The following is a 14,948-nucleotide window of genomic DNA, read 5'->3' on the forward strand; positions in this document are numbered from 1 at the left end:
ATGCACTTTATGAATCCCACCCATTCAAATTTATTGATGATTGATTTATGACCAAATATGTGGCCAATTTTTTTATAAGTCTTTTGTATGCAAATGGCAGGAATATGTATTTTTCACTTCTAGGTTCACATTTGCTCACTGTCCTCATATAATCACTGGGAGAGTTTTATTAACATCTTATACCATGAGTGTAGATTTGTCTGTCTGTCCTTGTGATTCTGTCTTGTTTCCTTTCTAAATGTTAAGGCCATATTACTATGTACTTATGAATTCATTATATTTTCCAGGTGAATTTAAGTCTTTCATCATTACAAAGTGACCTTCCTTCTACAGAATAATTCTTTTGTCAAAAAGTCTATTCTGAAAATATTAATATAGCTATGCCATTATTTCCATTGGGTGAAAGACCTTTGGCCTCTCACTTTCCTTAAGCTTTTATTTACCTTATGCTTTAAATATGTTGGTTGCTTTTTGCAAATTCTGACCAGTCTTAGAATATTTAGTTAATTTATAATTAATATAATTAGGGATGCATTTGGTTTTAATTCTGCCATTGAATATGTGTTTTCTATTTTCCAACCATCTCTGTTTCTTTTTTTAACTTTAATGCTTCCTTTTGGATTTATTATAACTTTAAATTTGGAAGTTAAATGTTTTTTTCTACTCTATTAGAAGTTGCCCTTTAATGTGCAAGTTATACTTTATTCATTAAAGTTTAATATTAAATATCACCTTTTCTCTTTCTCCTGGACAATGAAAGAAGCTTATTTTCAATGCTCTTTACTTATAGGCTATTATTTTATGCATTTAGGTCAATAAATACTTTGAGACCCAGAAGACATTATTGTTATTGTGCTCTACAGTCAATACTTATTTATATTTAAGAACACATTTACCATTTTCACTGCTCTTAATTGCTTCCTGTATATCTAACCTTCCGTCTGTGACCATTTTCCTCTGCTCTAAGCACACCCATTAGTATTTCCTTAAGTAGGAGTCTGCTATTGGCATGTTCTGTCAGTTTTTGCTTGTCTTATACTGTCTTCACTTCACTTTAATTTTTGAGGTTTAATTCTGATGAGAATGTGACTCTGGCTTAATATTCTTTTTTTTTTTCTGTGTATTGACAGTATAATCCCAACATCTGGCTTTCATTGTCGCTATTGAGAAAACATTTGTCCATTTTATGATTGCTCTACTGAAGTTATCTATACTGAAGTTATCTATTTTTTTTCTCTAAGGTTGATATTAAATTTTTTCTCTTTTTCATCAATATTACTCTGATGGTTCTAGATGTTGATTGCCTTTTATTCATTCTGTTTGAGACTTGGTGAGCTTTTAAATATGAGAATCAATGTCTTTCATCAATTCTAAAAACCATTAGCTCTTCTAATATTGGTTTTCTGCCTTTCTTCTCTCTCCTTGTGCAATTCTTCTTGTTCTATACTGTATGTCTACTATCCTCTTGTACTCTAATCTCTGTTTTCTATCCTTGTAATTTTCCATGCTTCATCCATCAGAGTTTCTTCTTTCAAATCTCTAATAGTTCTCTCTATAGCCATGTCTAATCTGGCACTGAATTCTTAGGTTTTCATATTATACTTAAGCTCCAAATTTTCTGGTTGTTTCTCAGATCTTAATGTTACCCTTAACAGTTTCTTGCTGAAAGATTTAAGTTTAGCTTATAATTGCCATGTTCACCTTACAAATGGTTGTTTAAAGTCTATGTCTGATAATTCGACCATCTTAAATAGCTTTAAGTTCATTTCTTTTATATTTCATTGTCCCATGTCTGGTTCAAGTATTGTTTTTCTTTTATATCTGCTTATCACTGTGTTTCAGTGACTATATTTGAAAATTATTAAAAGAAGTAATTGGAGCTTAAGATTTTTTTTGTTGCTTATGCCAAATAAGCTGTAAACATGAATAATATGAAAACATGTTAATCCAATTTCAAGGCTCAAGATTTTTCTTGGCTACCTATATGACTTGAACCAGAGTTGAATTTCATGTCATAGATGTTTAATCTTCTTCCTTCTTTATTCCTAGACTACAGGTCTTTGGGATCCCAAAATTAAATTCAGATTGGCTGACCCTTGCCAAACTCTGTAATCTTACTTTGGTCCAACTTTGTGGATCAAAGATGAGGCAATGAAATTTTTCCCAATCTGTTGGTCATATCTTTAGATTGGCAATTACATCTTTGGCAAAAGTGAACCAAATGTCATAATTTTTCCCGGACTTCTGTCTTTTTCTAAATTTTGGCCACATAAACACACACTATTTTATTAGATTATCTGAGATTTTAGTATTTTATTCATATTTTTAGTTTTCTTTAGCCCAAGAGTCATTGCAAATTACCCAGTCTGTCATTTCTAGAAACCGATGACCCTAGTATTCTAATTTCACTTACGTATACACTTTCTTTGTAAGTACCATAAGAACTGGATTCTTTTTAGATGAGCACCTTGGGGTAGAGACATTAAAATCTGTGAACTCTTAAAATTTTAAGTCAAATTATATATATAGAATCCATTTATATTTGTGAAAAATTTCATGGCTTCTTATCCAAAGGTGTTTGTATTGTATATACTGATAGAACAATCTACAAAGAACGATGTTAAAACTTAAAATAAATAACTTAACCAAATTAAATTCATCAATAAACCCAGAGACAAATTTCTAGAAGATATCAGTGAAGATTGTGCAGAGGTTTTGATCTTGTTGGCAAATTTACCTAAATCTTTTACAGAAACATAGGTTTGAAGAAAAATTATTTTTCTTCAAAAGAAGAAAAAGCTCAACTGGAAGGAGATAAAAGAGGGCTGTAAAAGCCCTAAATCCAATGAGTTAACCTGCTTTACTTTAATAGTAGCATTAGTATAGTATTTATGAATATCTTAAATATTAGCAATAACATGACCATTTCTGTCTCTTTAAATTTCTCCACATCCCAATAAAATTTTTCCCCAAATCCTTAAAAAAATCAATAGTTTCTCCTCTCTCTGTATAACTAGAATTCAAGAAGACAATTAAAGCTGAGGAGAAATAGTATATTTTGTGTTTAACAAATTTAGCAAACATTGAGACCTGTTTTCTTCATAAAGATCCCGATCATATTATTAATTTTCCACTGAAAAGGATGTGGAATTAGAATTAAAACATTAAGGCTAATATTCTGGGACAAATGTATCTTTTCCAAGATTTAGATTTTTTTAATCTTTGTAATGGTCAACGCATTTTAAATATGCACAAGGCTTTGTATCTGTGTTGCAGAATTCGTTGGCATACTAAAGTAAGAACTAACTTAGCACTATAAATGAAAACTTTACACCTATATGTTCATATTTGTCATATCCTGTATGTTCATATTTGTCATATTTGTTTCATTATTGTTAACCTAAATATCAGATAAATAGGTTAAGAATAATTCCTAACAATCCCGGCCATATACAACGTTACCAGTCGACGTCTGTACGTTGTTCACAGTACATAATCCGAAGGTATTGAGCATAGCCGTTGCAATTCTAATGGCCAGGAGTATATTTACCTATCGAAATTGCCCAAACAATAGCAATCTTCATGATGGCCTTAGTCCGCGAATTGAAACGGCTATGCTCAATAGGATTACGTATTGCTACATACCGATCCAGCGATATAGCGCAGAGGTGCATGATGGACGCAGTAGAAAATAAAACATCTAAAGAAATCCAGACGGGGCACAAATACCTAGGTAGTGGCCAGACATAATCTGAAAGAGAACAGAGAGAAGACAAAAATATGTTATTCAAATCGACTAAATCCACTTTTCAATTTTAGCGCTCTAATTTTTTATTCTTAATCTAAGCTTTTTAAAGAAAGTGAAATTTCAGAAGCATTAATTTCCATAATGATGATGATGATGATGCTATCAGTGTTGCATAAATTTTTATTGCTGTAAACTTTATACAACATAAAACTGCCAGACACTGTGGAGCTTGCCTATAATGGGGAGGTTGGAGGTAGGAGGTTCGTGGAGGCCAGCCTCAGTAACTTAGATAGATCCTGTCTCTTTCAAAATATAAAAAAATTAAAAGGGGTTGGAATGTAGATCAGTGGTAAAAGGCTCCGTGGCTTATTGCCCCGCCCAAATGAATCACTTAAAGTGTACAATCCAATGGCATTTAGTACATTCATAATATTGTACAACCATCACCTCTCTCTAGTTCTCAAAAATTTAATTATTCAAAAAGGAAATCACTTCCCATTAACCAGTCAGCCCCTCTCTCATTACTTCCCTCCTCCAGCCCTGGGAAATCTCTATAATCTTTTTTTCTGTTTTTATAAACTTACTTAATCTAGATAGCTCATATAATTGGAATTTGTAACCTTTTGTGTCTGGTTTCTTTCACTTAGCATAATGATTTGGAGGTTTATCCATTTTGTAGCATGCATCAGTACTTCATTTTTTTTATGGATTGTTTACTGCCTTGTATATAATTAGATTTGATTTTCATGTATTAATAGTGTCTCTTGTGACTTTGCTGAATTAATCTCATATATAGATCATATATATATGGTGGGTGGGTTTGTTTTTGTTTTTGTTTTTAATTTTCCTATATAAGATCATGTTATCTGAAAATATAGATAATTTATTTCTTCTTTTTCAATTTTCCTCTTTTATTTCCTTTTCTTGCCTAATCTCTCTAGATACAGTTTCCAATACAACACTGAATAGAAATAATGAAAGTGGGTATCTTCTCTTTATTCCCAGTCTTAGAGGGAATTCTTTCAGCCTTTTTTAAACTACTGATTATGAAATTATGATATTAGCTGGGGATTTTCATTAATCCCTTTTATCATGTTGAGGAAGTTTTCTCCTATTTCTAGTTTGTTGAGTGTTTTTGTTTTCCATCATAAAAGAGTGATGGATTTTGTCAAATACATTTTTCTGCAGGAATGGAGATGACCTGATGGCTTGTTTACTTCCCTCTGCTCTTACATTCCCACTTGGTCATAGTGCATAATATCATGCTGAATTGAGTTCATTTATATTTTGTTCAGAATTTTTGCATCTATATTCATAAACGATCTTGGTCTATGGTTTTCTTGTGCTGTCTTTATCTGGCCTGAGTATTAAGATAAAGTTGGTCTCATAAAATGTAGTTTGAGAAGGACTGGTGTTAATTTTTTAAATGTTTGGTAAAATTCATCAACGAAGTCATCTTGTCTTTTCCTTGTTGGGAGGTTTTGGTAACTGATTCAAGTCTTTACTTGTTATAATTATCTTTAGACTATTTCTTCTGGGTTTCTACTTTATTGGAGCACAATTGTTCATTATATTTTTTCCTAATCTATTTAATTTCTGGAAGGTCAGTAGAAATGCTCTTATTGTCATTTCTTATTTTCATAATTTTTGTGATCACTTTTGTTTCTTAGTCATTCTGGCTAAAAGGTTTGTCAACTTTTTTGATCTTTTCAAAGAATCTCAACTTCTGATATTCTTAAGATTCTTTATTTTTCCCATACTCTATTTTATTTGTCTTTATCATTTTTTTTTTCTAGTTGAATGAAGCTTGTTCTTTTATTCTAGTTCTTTTTCTATTTTATATCTTAAGGATATAAATTTATGTTATATCCTTCTTTAGGATCTTTCTTTTACTGCTTTTTTTAACCAATCCTTTTCTTTATTTTTGTGGTGCTGGGAATGGAACCAAGGCCTCACATATGCTAAGAACATGATCTATAATTGGGCTGTACTCTCAGCCCCTTTCTTCTTTATAAATGTAGCCATTTATAGTATAAATTACCCTCTAAACACTGTTTTTGCTGCATACCATAATTTTTGGTAAGTTTTTATTTCACTCTTTTTCAAAATATTTTAAAATTTTATTTTGTGATTTCTTTTTTCACTCATTGGCCATTTAATAGTGAGTATGCTGTTTAATATCTGTATATGTTCAAATTTGTCAATTTTCTTTCTAATTGCTGATTTCTAGTTTTACTCCATTGTGGAGAATATACTTTGAATAATAATATTTTAATTAATTTATATTTGTTTAGTGGCCAAACATATGGTCTATCTCAGAGAACATTCTATATGTTATTAGATGGATTATTCTCTATGTCTATTAGAATTAGCTGCTTTACAGTTGTGTGTGTGTGTGTGTGTGTGTGTGTTTTCAGTAGTGAGGATTGAACCCATACATACATGGTAAGCAAGCATTCTACCACTGAGCCACATTCCCTGCCCTTTATAGAGTTTTCTAATTCCTCTATCTCTTTATTTATCTGTGTAGTTGGTCTATACATTGTTTAAAATAGGGTATGATGTCTCCAGGTATTATTGTAGGTATGTTTTCTTTTTCTTGTTTCAATTCTTTTACTTTTTGCTTCCTGTGTTTGTTGGGCTCTGTTGTTAGGTGCATATATGTTTATAGGTTTTGTATCTTCTTGGTGACTTTACCTTTTTATGAACTTATGATGTCCTTTGTCTTTCATATAAGTTCTATTTTTTGACATTAATTTAACTCTCCTTTGGTTACTATTTACATGGAACATTCCTTCACTGTCAATATCCAGGTGTCCTGAGATATTGAGTTTCTTGTTGGCAGTATATAGTTGGATAATATATTTTTGCTCATTCTGTTAGTCTCTGCCTTTTAATTTTAGTTTAATACATTTCACATTTAAATTAATTACAGTTAGGAAAAGATTTACTTCCATCATTTTCTATATAATATATACCATCATTTCCTTCAGTAATGCCTTCATTTGTGATTAACTGACCTTTTTATAAGAAACTACTCGATTCACTTCTTATTTTTTTCCCCTGTATAATGTTTTAGTTTTTTCCTTAGTAGCTAGCCTGGGGATTACAATTAACATCTTTTTCTTATAAGAATCAAGTTTTAATTATGCATATTTTGAATACTGTACAAAAATTTTGTGGTCCCTCTATCTCTACCCATTCCTGGATACTCTGTCACCTTTCAGTGTTGATATTTCCTCAAATTATTTTCTCAGGTTCTTTAGACCACAAAAACTGAAGATTATTTATTGTAGTTTTATCCACCTATCATTGCACACTATATCTTCAACTTAGATTATACATCATGGAAGCTGGAAACTCAATCAGTGTTATGACTTTCTTCAAAGTGTTTAGACCCTCCAGAATTCTGTATTGGGTTATTCTCCAGTAAATCAGATAATTTGTTTTTGTGTTTTATTTATTTATCTGCTGAAAGGTTGATTCAAGAGCAGCTTACTTGACCATAACTACCAATCAGTAGGATTTAACCAGTACAATAAAGAAAAGCTATCACCAGAAATTCTTTGGACCAAATGTCTTTGTGGATGCTCATTATTGTTAATAATTTTTTGTACCTTCCTCAGATTGTATCTATCATGAAAGTTGATTGTGTTGAAGATTTTGATACTCTACTCAACATGTTTCACCTGCAAAAATTGCTTTTCCAATTGTGCTTTAAATGCACAAGTATGTCTTCACTATTACTATGTGGGAGAATTCTATTGCCATAATCACTAGAATATAAGTTCCATTGGGTGAACAATCACTGCCTGTTTTATTTTTCTACTATTCAATCCATACTGCTTGGAATGATGGGTAAATTTATGTGATTCATGTATATTTCACATAAGGAATGTATGGAAAGTTTGGAAGGAGTTACATAACAAAGAGACTATTGCACATTTTCCATGGGGCAAGTAAATTCATAGTTAGATGAAATAAAATCTGATTTTCAGAGGAAACAATTGCACACAGTATTTCATATTTTATATGTTCATTCACTCATTTACTCAAGGAGTACATGATTTTTAATAACTCCAGAATCACAGACATATCCAACAATATTGAAAAAAGTAGTAAAGATGGAGTAAATGACACTCTCATTTTTCATTTCTTTTGTTTAAAAGAAATATAAAAGATTTTATTCCTATGAAGCAATGGAGACAATCTTTGCCTTGGAGAAAAGAATAGTCCAGTATTCTGACAATATAATTAAAAGGTATAGTAATTTGGGGAGAATTGTGAAGTAATACCACAATAATCACATTTCCAATTTCTAGAACTTGGAAATTAGAAATTATAATTAATTTGTTTAAGTTAACATACATGAAAAAATGAGTAACCATAATAACATTTAAAAGTTTCCCAGAGCATTTCATAAAACAATATAGTGTAAATAGCAAAACTCCAAAAACACTTAAAAAACATTAGAGACAAATAGCATTCAATGATATAGATTCAAAATCCCAAATAAAATATTAACAGAGTCCAGTAAAAATATCAAAGGAATAATACATCGTGAAAAAACAAGAGTTATTTCAGGAATTCAAGGGTGATTTAATACCATGAAATTTACTAATAAAATTCTTTGTTAACAATTGTGAAGAAATTTTATGATTTTTAATAGGTAATGAAGATAATTTGATTAAATGGAGAAACTACTTCTAATTAAAATTTCAATTATATAGGGATAAAAGGGGCCTTCTTATAAATATGATAAAGGTAATTTACCAAAAACCAACAATAAATATTAAAAATAGTAATGCCATCAATACATATCAATAACATTAAATTTGGGAAATGGACAGGATGCCAACTTATCCTATTACTCATTATTTTATTAATTTTCACCAAGATAATATTGTGAATAATTTGTATCTTATTTTCTTATGCTTTAGAAAGCAAGGGATCAAATTATCTGTTGTCTATTTTTGGGTGACCATAGGCCTAGCAAATCTGACACTTTTCTAAAAACAGTACTGGATTTAGTACATGAAAATTACATGATACAAGATAAATATAAAATAATCTAGAGGTTGAAATAGTCTAAGAACAAGGCTGGAAATGGAATAAAGACAAAATAGTCCATTAGCAACAGTGAGAGAATTCATAAAACATCTTACTAAAACTTTAACAAGATAGACTCAAGACCTATATTAGGAAATAACCATGAAAACTTATGGAAAAATATGAATTTACATCTAAACAAATGGAAGGTCATACTATATATATTTTTGGGGGGGATGGGAAAACACAGATCTATTTACTTATGGTACCAAATGTGCATAAAAAATCAATCATATACAGATTTTGGGGGTAAATATAGGGATTATTACTATTTCCCAGCAGCATTCATGAAGCAAGATTAACCTTGAAAAGAAAGCTTAAAAGTGTGTCATTTTATTCTGTGAATAAGTTAATATATACATTTTTCTTTTTTCTTACTATTTTCTATTTATTCATTTTTACTGATCGCATATTTATTGACTTTACCCAAGCCTGCAATTCAATATTCATATGCTTTTTTCATGTTAAAAATTATGTTATAACTGTATTGATATAGAGTTGAGTTGATTAGTGTGCTATATTAAAATACTTTCTTCAAAAAAATTAAGATTTTTTGTGAACCCCTCTAGTTTGGTAGGCTGTAGGGCCACTATACCTACTGTGGGTTTTTTCTTTATAGTTATACATGATAGTGGAATGTACTTTGACATATACGTTCATGGAGTATAACTACCCATTCTTGTGGGTGTACATGATGTATGTACATTTTTTTCTATAATTCAATGTGATTCGTGATAAAATCAATTTTAGAAAACTAAATTAAGTCTCCTTAATTCTTAATCTCCCAAAGAAAACCGACCAAATGTTTATAACATATATTATACTTAGTAGTTAAAAGTCTAAGTCTTTCCTTTGAGTTTTGAAAGAGACAAGAATGTCCACTATAACAACATCCATTCTGCCCTGTACCAGAGTTACTCATTAGCATGCTATGGTAAGTAAAAGAAATAAAAATATTGAGGATTTAAGTAGAAAAATGAAAACATGACTGTGTACTTAGAAAAATGAAACAACTTTACAGATACATTTTGAGAATTAATAAGTAAATTTAGAAAGATTGTTAGATAAAAAGCCAACATGTAAAAAAAAATCAATTTTATTTTCATAACACAGAAACAAAAGTGATAAAATGACTTTTTGAATTTTTAACAAAGTTGCCCATTAATAGTCTTCCATTTCTGGAGGGAGCACATTCAACCTGATCTCTCCTACAGAATACAACTAAAACCTGTTGGCAAAATCAAAGAAGGATCATTAAGAGTGATTTTCCTGTTTCCTCTCCCTAAATTATTTTCTGGCTTAGATTTTAATGCAGCCAAAATCATTAGAACTGTGTAGTGGATGTGAAGAAAGAAACCTCCAAGAAACATAATTTCCCCAATGGACAGAAAAGTCAATCAACTATAAAGTAAAGAGGTAATTTAGAGGACAGAGAACACAGGCATAAGACAGAGAAATTATTTTCTTTGCTCTTCTTTTTCTCTCCTGCCATGAAAGCATGCATCAATCACTAAGATGTCCACCAATAGTGGCAACACCAGGAGGAGTTGTGCAGGTAATTAAACCTTTGAGAGAAAAAATCTCTCAGTTTGACCATGTGAACTAGAAAAAAAAAGACCACCAAGGTCTGAAGAGTGTGAAGGGAATGCCCAATTATTTTTTCTCTTTCATTTCCCTACATTTGTCCCTGAAGCAGACTCCAAAACAATAAATGCACAATATGAAGAATCTAAAAATCTGACTTTCTCACCAGAGTTCCAGGAAATGTCCACTGTAGTGAAAATCAAGGAGATGAAGAGGCTTGAGAATAGGTCACCTAAATCCTAGGCTCATCTATCAGCTACACATTTGTAAAAATGACCCAAAGCCATGTAACAAAAGACTGAAAATTGGACTATGATATACAGTACTGTCCAGGTCCCATATGGGACCCCTGAATAACACCCATGGGACAGATCCAAGGAGTATTCCAAATGCTTTGAAAATCGAACTGACATTGGAAACAAGGCCCACAGAAAAAAGAGTTGAAACTTGGGTTCTAAATCTAATGAGGCTGATGACCTATTTTAATTCTAAAAACCAATATTCTCAAGAGAATATTTAAAAGACTCAGGGTCAGGAGAGCAAAGATGATGTAGCAGGGAACTGTGGGGATGTCTATTGAAAGAAACACCAAAGAAGAGATAAAAACTGTCAAAATCAACCTTACTAGAACTCTAACAGTCAAAGGTTTATAGCAACCAAGCAAACATTTATAAGGGGAAAGCTAAATGAAACATCATGGGGGGCAGTGGTCTTGAAGTACTTTATCTTACGGTAATCCACTCAATTCCTTACTGGGGGGACAGTTTTGAGATGGCAGTCCACATTCCTAATGTGGATACCTTAGTTCTAGAGGGAACACAATGCACATTCACCCCAGGGATACATCTGTTTTGATTTGACTGTGGTTTCCCTGAAGGACTGCTACAAAAGACTTCCCTTTAACTCAGAACACCCCTCCCCACCCCACCTACACAATAAATACTGAAAGACAAATGAACAAACTGAGACAAAAAAAAAGAAAAGAAAATTTATGTGTGTGTGTGTGTGTGTGTGTATTTGGGAGCAAAAAATAGATGAATGAAAATGCTGAAAGCCTGGTAAGAAATTCAAAGAGTGACATTTTGAGGGTATGAGATATTTGAAAAGTTCCTTAATATTCCAGGGACTCTTGAAAGGCAGGGGCATGTTCAGGACAGAATATATTCTTGCCAAAGAACTGAAAAGATGCTGAGATTCACCTAGGGCTGATATCTAACTTGAGTGTATGAAAGATATGTAGACAAAGAGTTTTAAAAAGCCTAAGTGTAAGGATTAACTTAGAGAAAATCTGAAAAGACCTGGTACTATGAATATCCCCCCGCCAAATAATATGTTGAAATCTAATCACCAAAGTGATGGTGTTAGGAGGCTTGGCCTTTGGGAAGAAATTAGGTTACTAGGATGGAGTCTCTCTGAATGGGATTAGTGGCCTCATAAAAGAGGCTTGAAAAAGACCCATTCCTCCTTCCATCATGAGAACAAGTGAGAAATCACCATCTATGAACCATAAATGGATCTTCACCAGATGCCAAATCTGATGAGGTTTCCAAGCTTCCAGAATTGTGAGAAATAAGTTTCTGTTATTCATAAGTCAAAAGCAGTGTACAGATTCAACACCATCCTTACCAAAATCCCAATGGCATTTTTTATGGAAATAGAAAAAAAATCATCCTAAATTTCATATGCAATCTCAAATGACTTCTAATAGAATAAAATTGAAAGACCAATACTTCATGATTTTAAAACATATTATAAAACTACAGTAATCATAACACTATGGTGTTAGCATTAAAAGAAACAAACAGCCTAATGGAATGGAATAGAGGACCATGTTTTCTGTTTTTTAATATTTATTTATTTATTTATTTTAGTTGGAAACAATATCTTCATTTTATTTTTATGTGGTGCTGAGGATCGAACCCAGTTCCTCACACAAGCTACCACTGAACCACGACAACAGCCCAGACCATGTTTTCTTAAATAGAAAACATAGGTTAAAAGTTTCATTACATTTGGCTTGTCAATGATTTCTTGGAATGACATCAAAATCATAGGCAACAAAAACAAAAATAGATAAAAACAACTACATTAAACTATAAACTTTTTGCATCAAAAGACACAATTAACAGAGTGAAAAGTCAATCTGTAAAATTGGAGAAATTTTTATAAGTCATATCTAAGGGGTTAGTATCCAGAATAGATGAAGAATTTCTACAACTCAACAACAAATAATTTAAAAACCTGATTGAAAAACAGGCAAAAGATTTGAATAGATATCTCTCTAAAAATGATATACAAGTGGACAACAAGCTCTGATGACTACTAATTGTCAAGAAAATGCAAATTAAAGCCATTGAGATATTGCTTCATGCTAATTATGATGACTATTACAAAAATTCTTAAAAATTACCAATGGCTGTAAAAACTGGGACACTTGCCCTGTGTTGGTGGGATTGTAAAATGGTGCAACTACTATGGAAAAGAGTATGGAGGATCCTAAAATTTAAAATAGAACTATCACATAATCCAGTAATCCCATTTCTGGATATACATTCAAAAGAATTGAAAGCAGGCTCTCATAGGTATTTGTTCAATATATTGATAGCTGTAGTAGTCACAATAGTCAAGAGGTAGAAGCAATCCAAATGTTCATTAATGGATGAACAGATAAACAAAACGTGGTATATATGCACAATGGAATATTACTGAGATTTAAAAAGTAATGAAATATTGATAAATGCTGCATCATGAACAAATCTTTAAGACATGGATGCTTTCATAAATTAGTCAGACAAAAGAAAATAAAAACATGCAGAGTAACTAAGTTCTTAGATACTGATAAGAGAATAGTGTTTTCTAAGGGCTGGGGAATGAGATAATATAGAACAACTACTTAATGGATATGGAATTTGTGGGGGAGTGATAAAAATTTCTTGGAACATGTGGCTCAATAACAGAGTGCTTGCACAGCATGTACAAGGCCCAAGGCTTGATCCCTAGCACACGTGCACACACACGTAAGCACACACATACACACACAACAACAACATCAGCAACAAAACCCTGGAACTAGAAAGAAGTGATGAGTGGACATTCCTGTGAGTGTATTAAGTACTATTAAATTTTACCCTTCTAAGTGGTAATGGTTAATTTATGGAATGTGAATTTCACATCAATTAAAGAAAAAAAAACCAATGATCTCAAAACATAATATTGAAAGTATCAAGGATACAAAACATTTTACTCAAATATCATAGAATTTTAGAAAAATTTCAAAAAATTTAAAGGAAGAAGAGAATTTAAAAAAGAAAGAAAGAAAGAAACAACGTTAAGATGGCCCAAATGTTGGAATTTATAGTCAAAGAACTTTCAAAGCAGCTACTATAACCATGTTTAATGAAGGAAGAGAGAGTTTCTTTTGAAATGAATAGAAAGATAGGAGTTCCTAACTAGTAAGAATTTAAAAGAATCAAATAAAAACTTTAATAGCTGAAAAAATACAATATTTGAAAGAAAAAAATCATTGAACAAGTTTAGTAACAGAACAGAGACAATAAGAGTCATGGAAACTTAAGTTAGATCAATATAAATTATTGAATCTGAACAACTAAGTAGGAAAAAATTAAAAATAAATGTACATATTAAGGACCGGTAGGATAATATCTATGTTTAATATTTGTGTCATTGAAATTCTATATGAAAGGAAAAACATTGATAAAGAAAAACTATTTGAAGAAATAATGGTCCAAAGCATGCCACATTTGGTGAAAAACAAATTAACAGAGTTAAAAAGGTCTGTAAAAGTCAAATGGTTAAACTAAAAAAAAAAATCATACGTAGATAAACACATCATAATAAAATTGGTGAAAACAAGAGATAAGGAAAAAAATCTTGAAAGCAGCCTGAGAAAATTACCCTTTACATACAGCAAAGCCATGATTTGAATGACTTCAGCTTTTTATCAGAAAATATGGAAGCCAGAAGGCAATGTAATCATAATTTTAAAAAGTTGAAAGAAAGGCACTTCTAATTTAGAATACTATATCCAGTGAGAATCACAAATGAGTGTGGAAAAAGAATTCTCAGATGAAGAGTAACTAAAGAAGTCATTGCCAGAAGATTTACTCTGAAAAATGTTAAAGGGTGTTCTATAGGCAGAAGAAAATTATACTAGAGAAAAACTTGAAAACTTTAGAAATGAAGGGGATCAAAAGTAATGGTGCATATATGGCAAAAATATAATGGATTTTTAAATCTTTAAAATACATATGGTTGTCAGAAGCAAAACTTATAACATTGTCTAATGAGATTCTGAAAGCATAGAGATGTAGTCTATATTACAACTAAGACAAATCAGAGAAAGGTAAGAAAACATGATTGTAAGTTTTTTATATTTTACTTAAAATGATAAAATATTAGCTATAAAGAAATTATTAACCATTAGGTATGTGTATGTATATGTGTGTGTGTATGTGTGTGTGTATGTGTGTGTGTGTGTGTGTATATA

The 14,948-nt window shown here is 31.3% G+C and overlaps 1 protein-coding gene across 1 annotated transcript in view; it reads right to left on the reverse strand.

Moving 5' to 3' along the window:
• Positions 1-14,948, reverse strand: part of Htr2c (5-hydroxytryptamine receptor 2C) — a 239,871-nt gene that overhangs the window by 33,730 nt on the left and 191,193 nt on the right. Inside the window, exon 4 of the mRNA XM_015497977.2 lies at positions 3,551-3,751. Within this exon, the coding sequence (XP_015353463.1) occupies positions 3,551-3,751 (201 nt within the window). The remainder of the gene's footprint in view (positions 1-3,550; positions 3,752-14,948) is intronic.

This window comes from Marmota marmota, unplaced genomic scaffold (genome assembly GCF_001458135.2).
Source record: "Marmota marmota marmota unplaced genomic scaffold, marMar, whole genome shotgun sequence".
Taxonomy (NCBI): domain Eukaryota; kingdom Metazoa; phylum Chordata; class Mammalia; order Rodentia; family Sciuridae; genus Marmota; species Marmota marmota.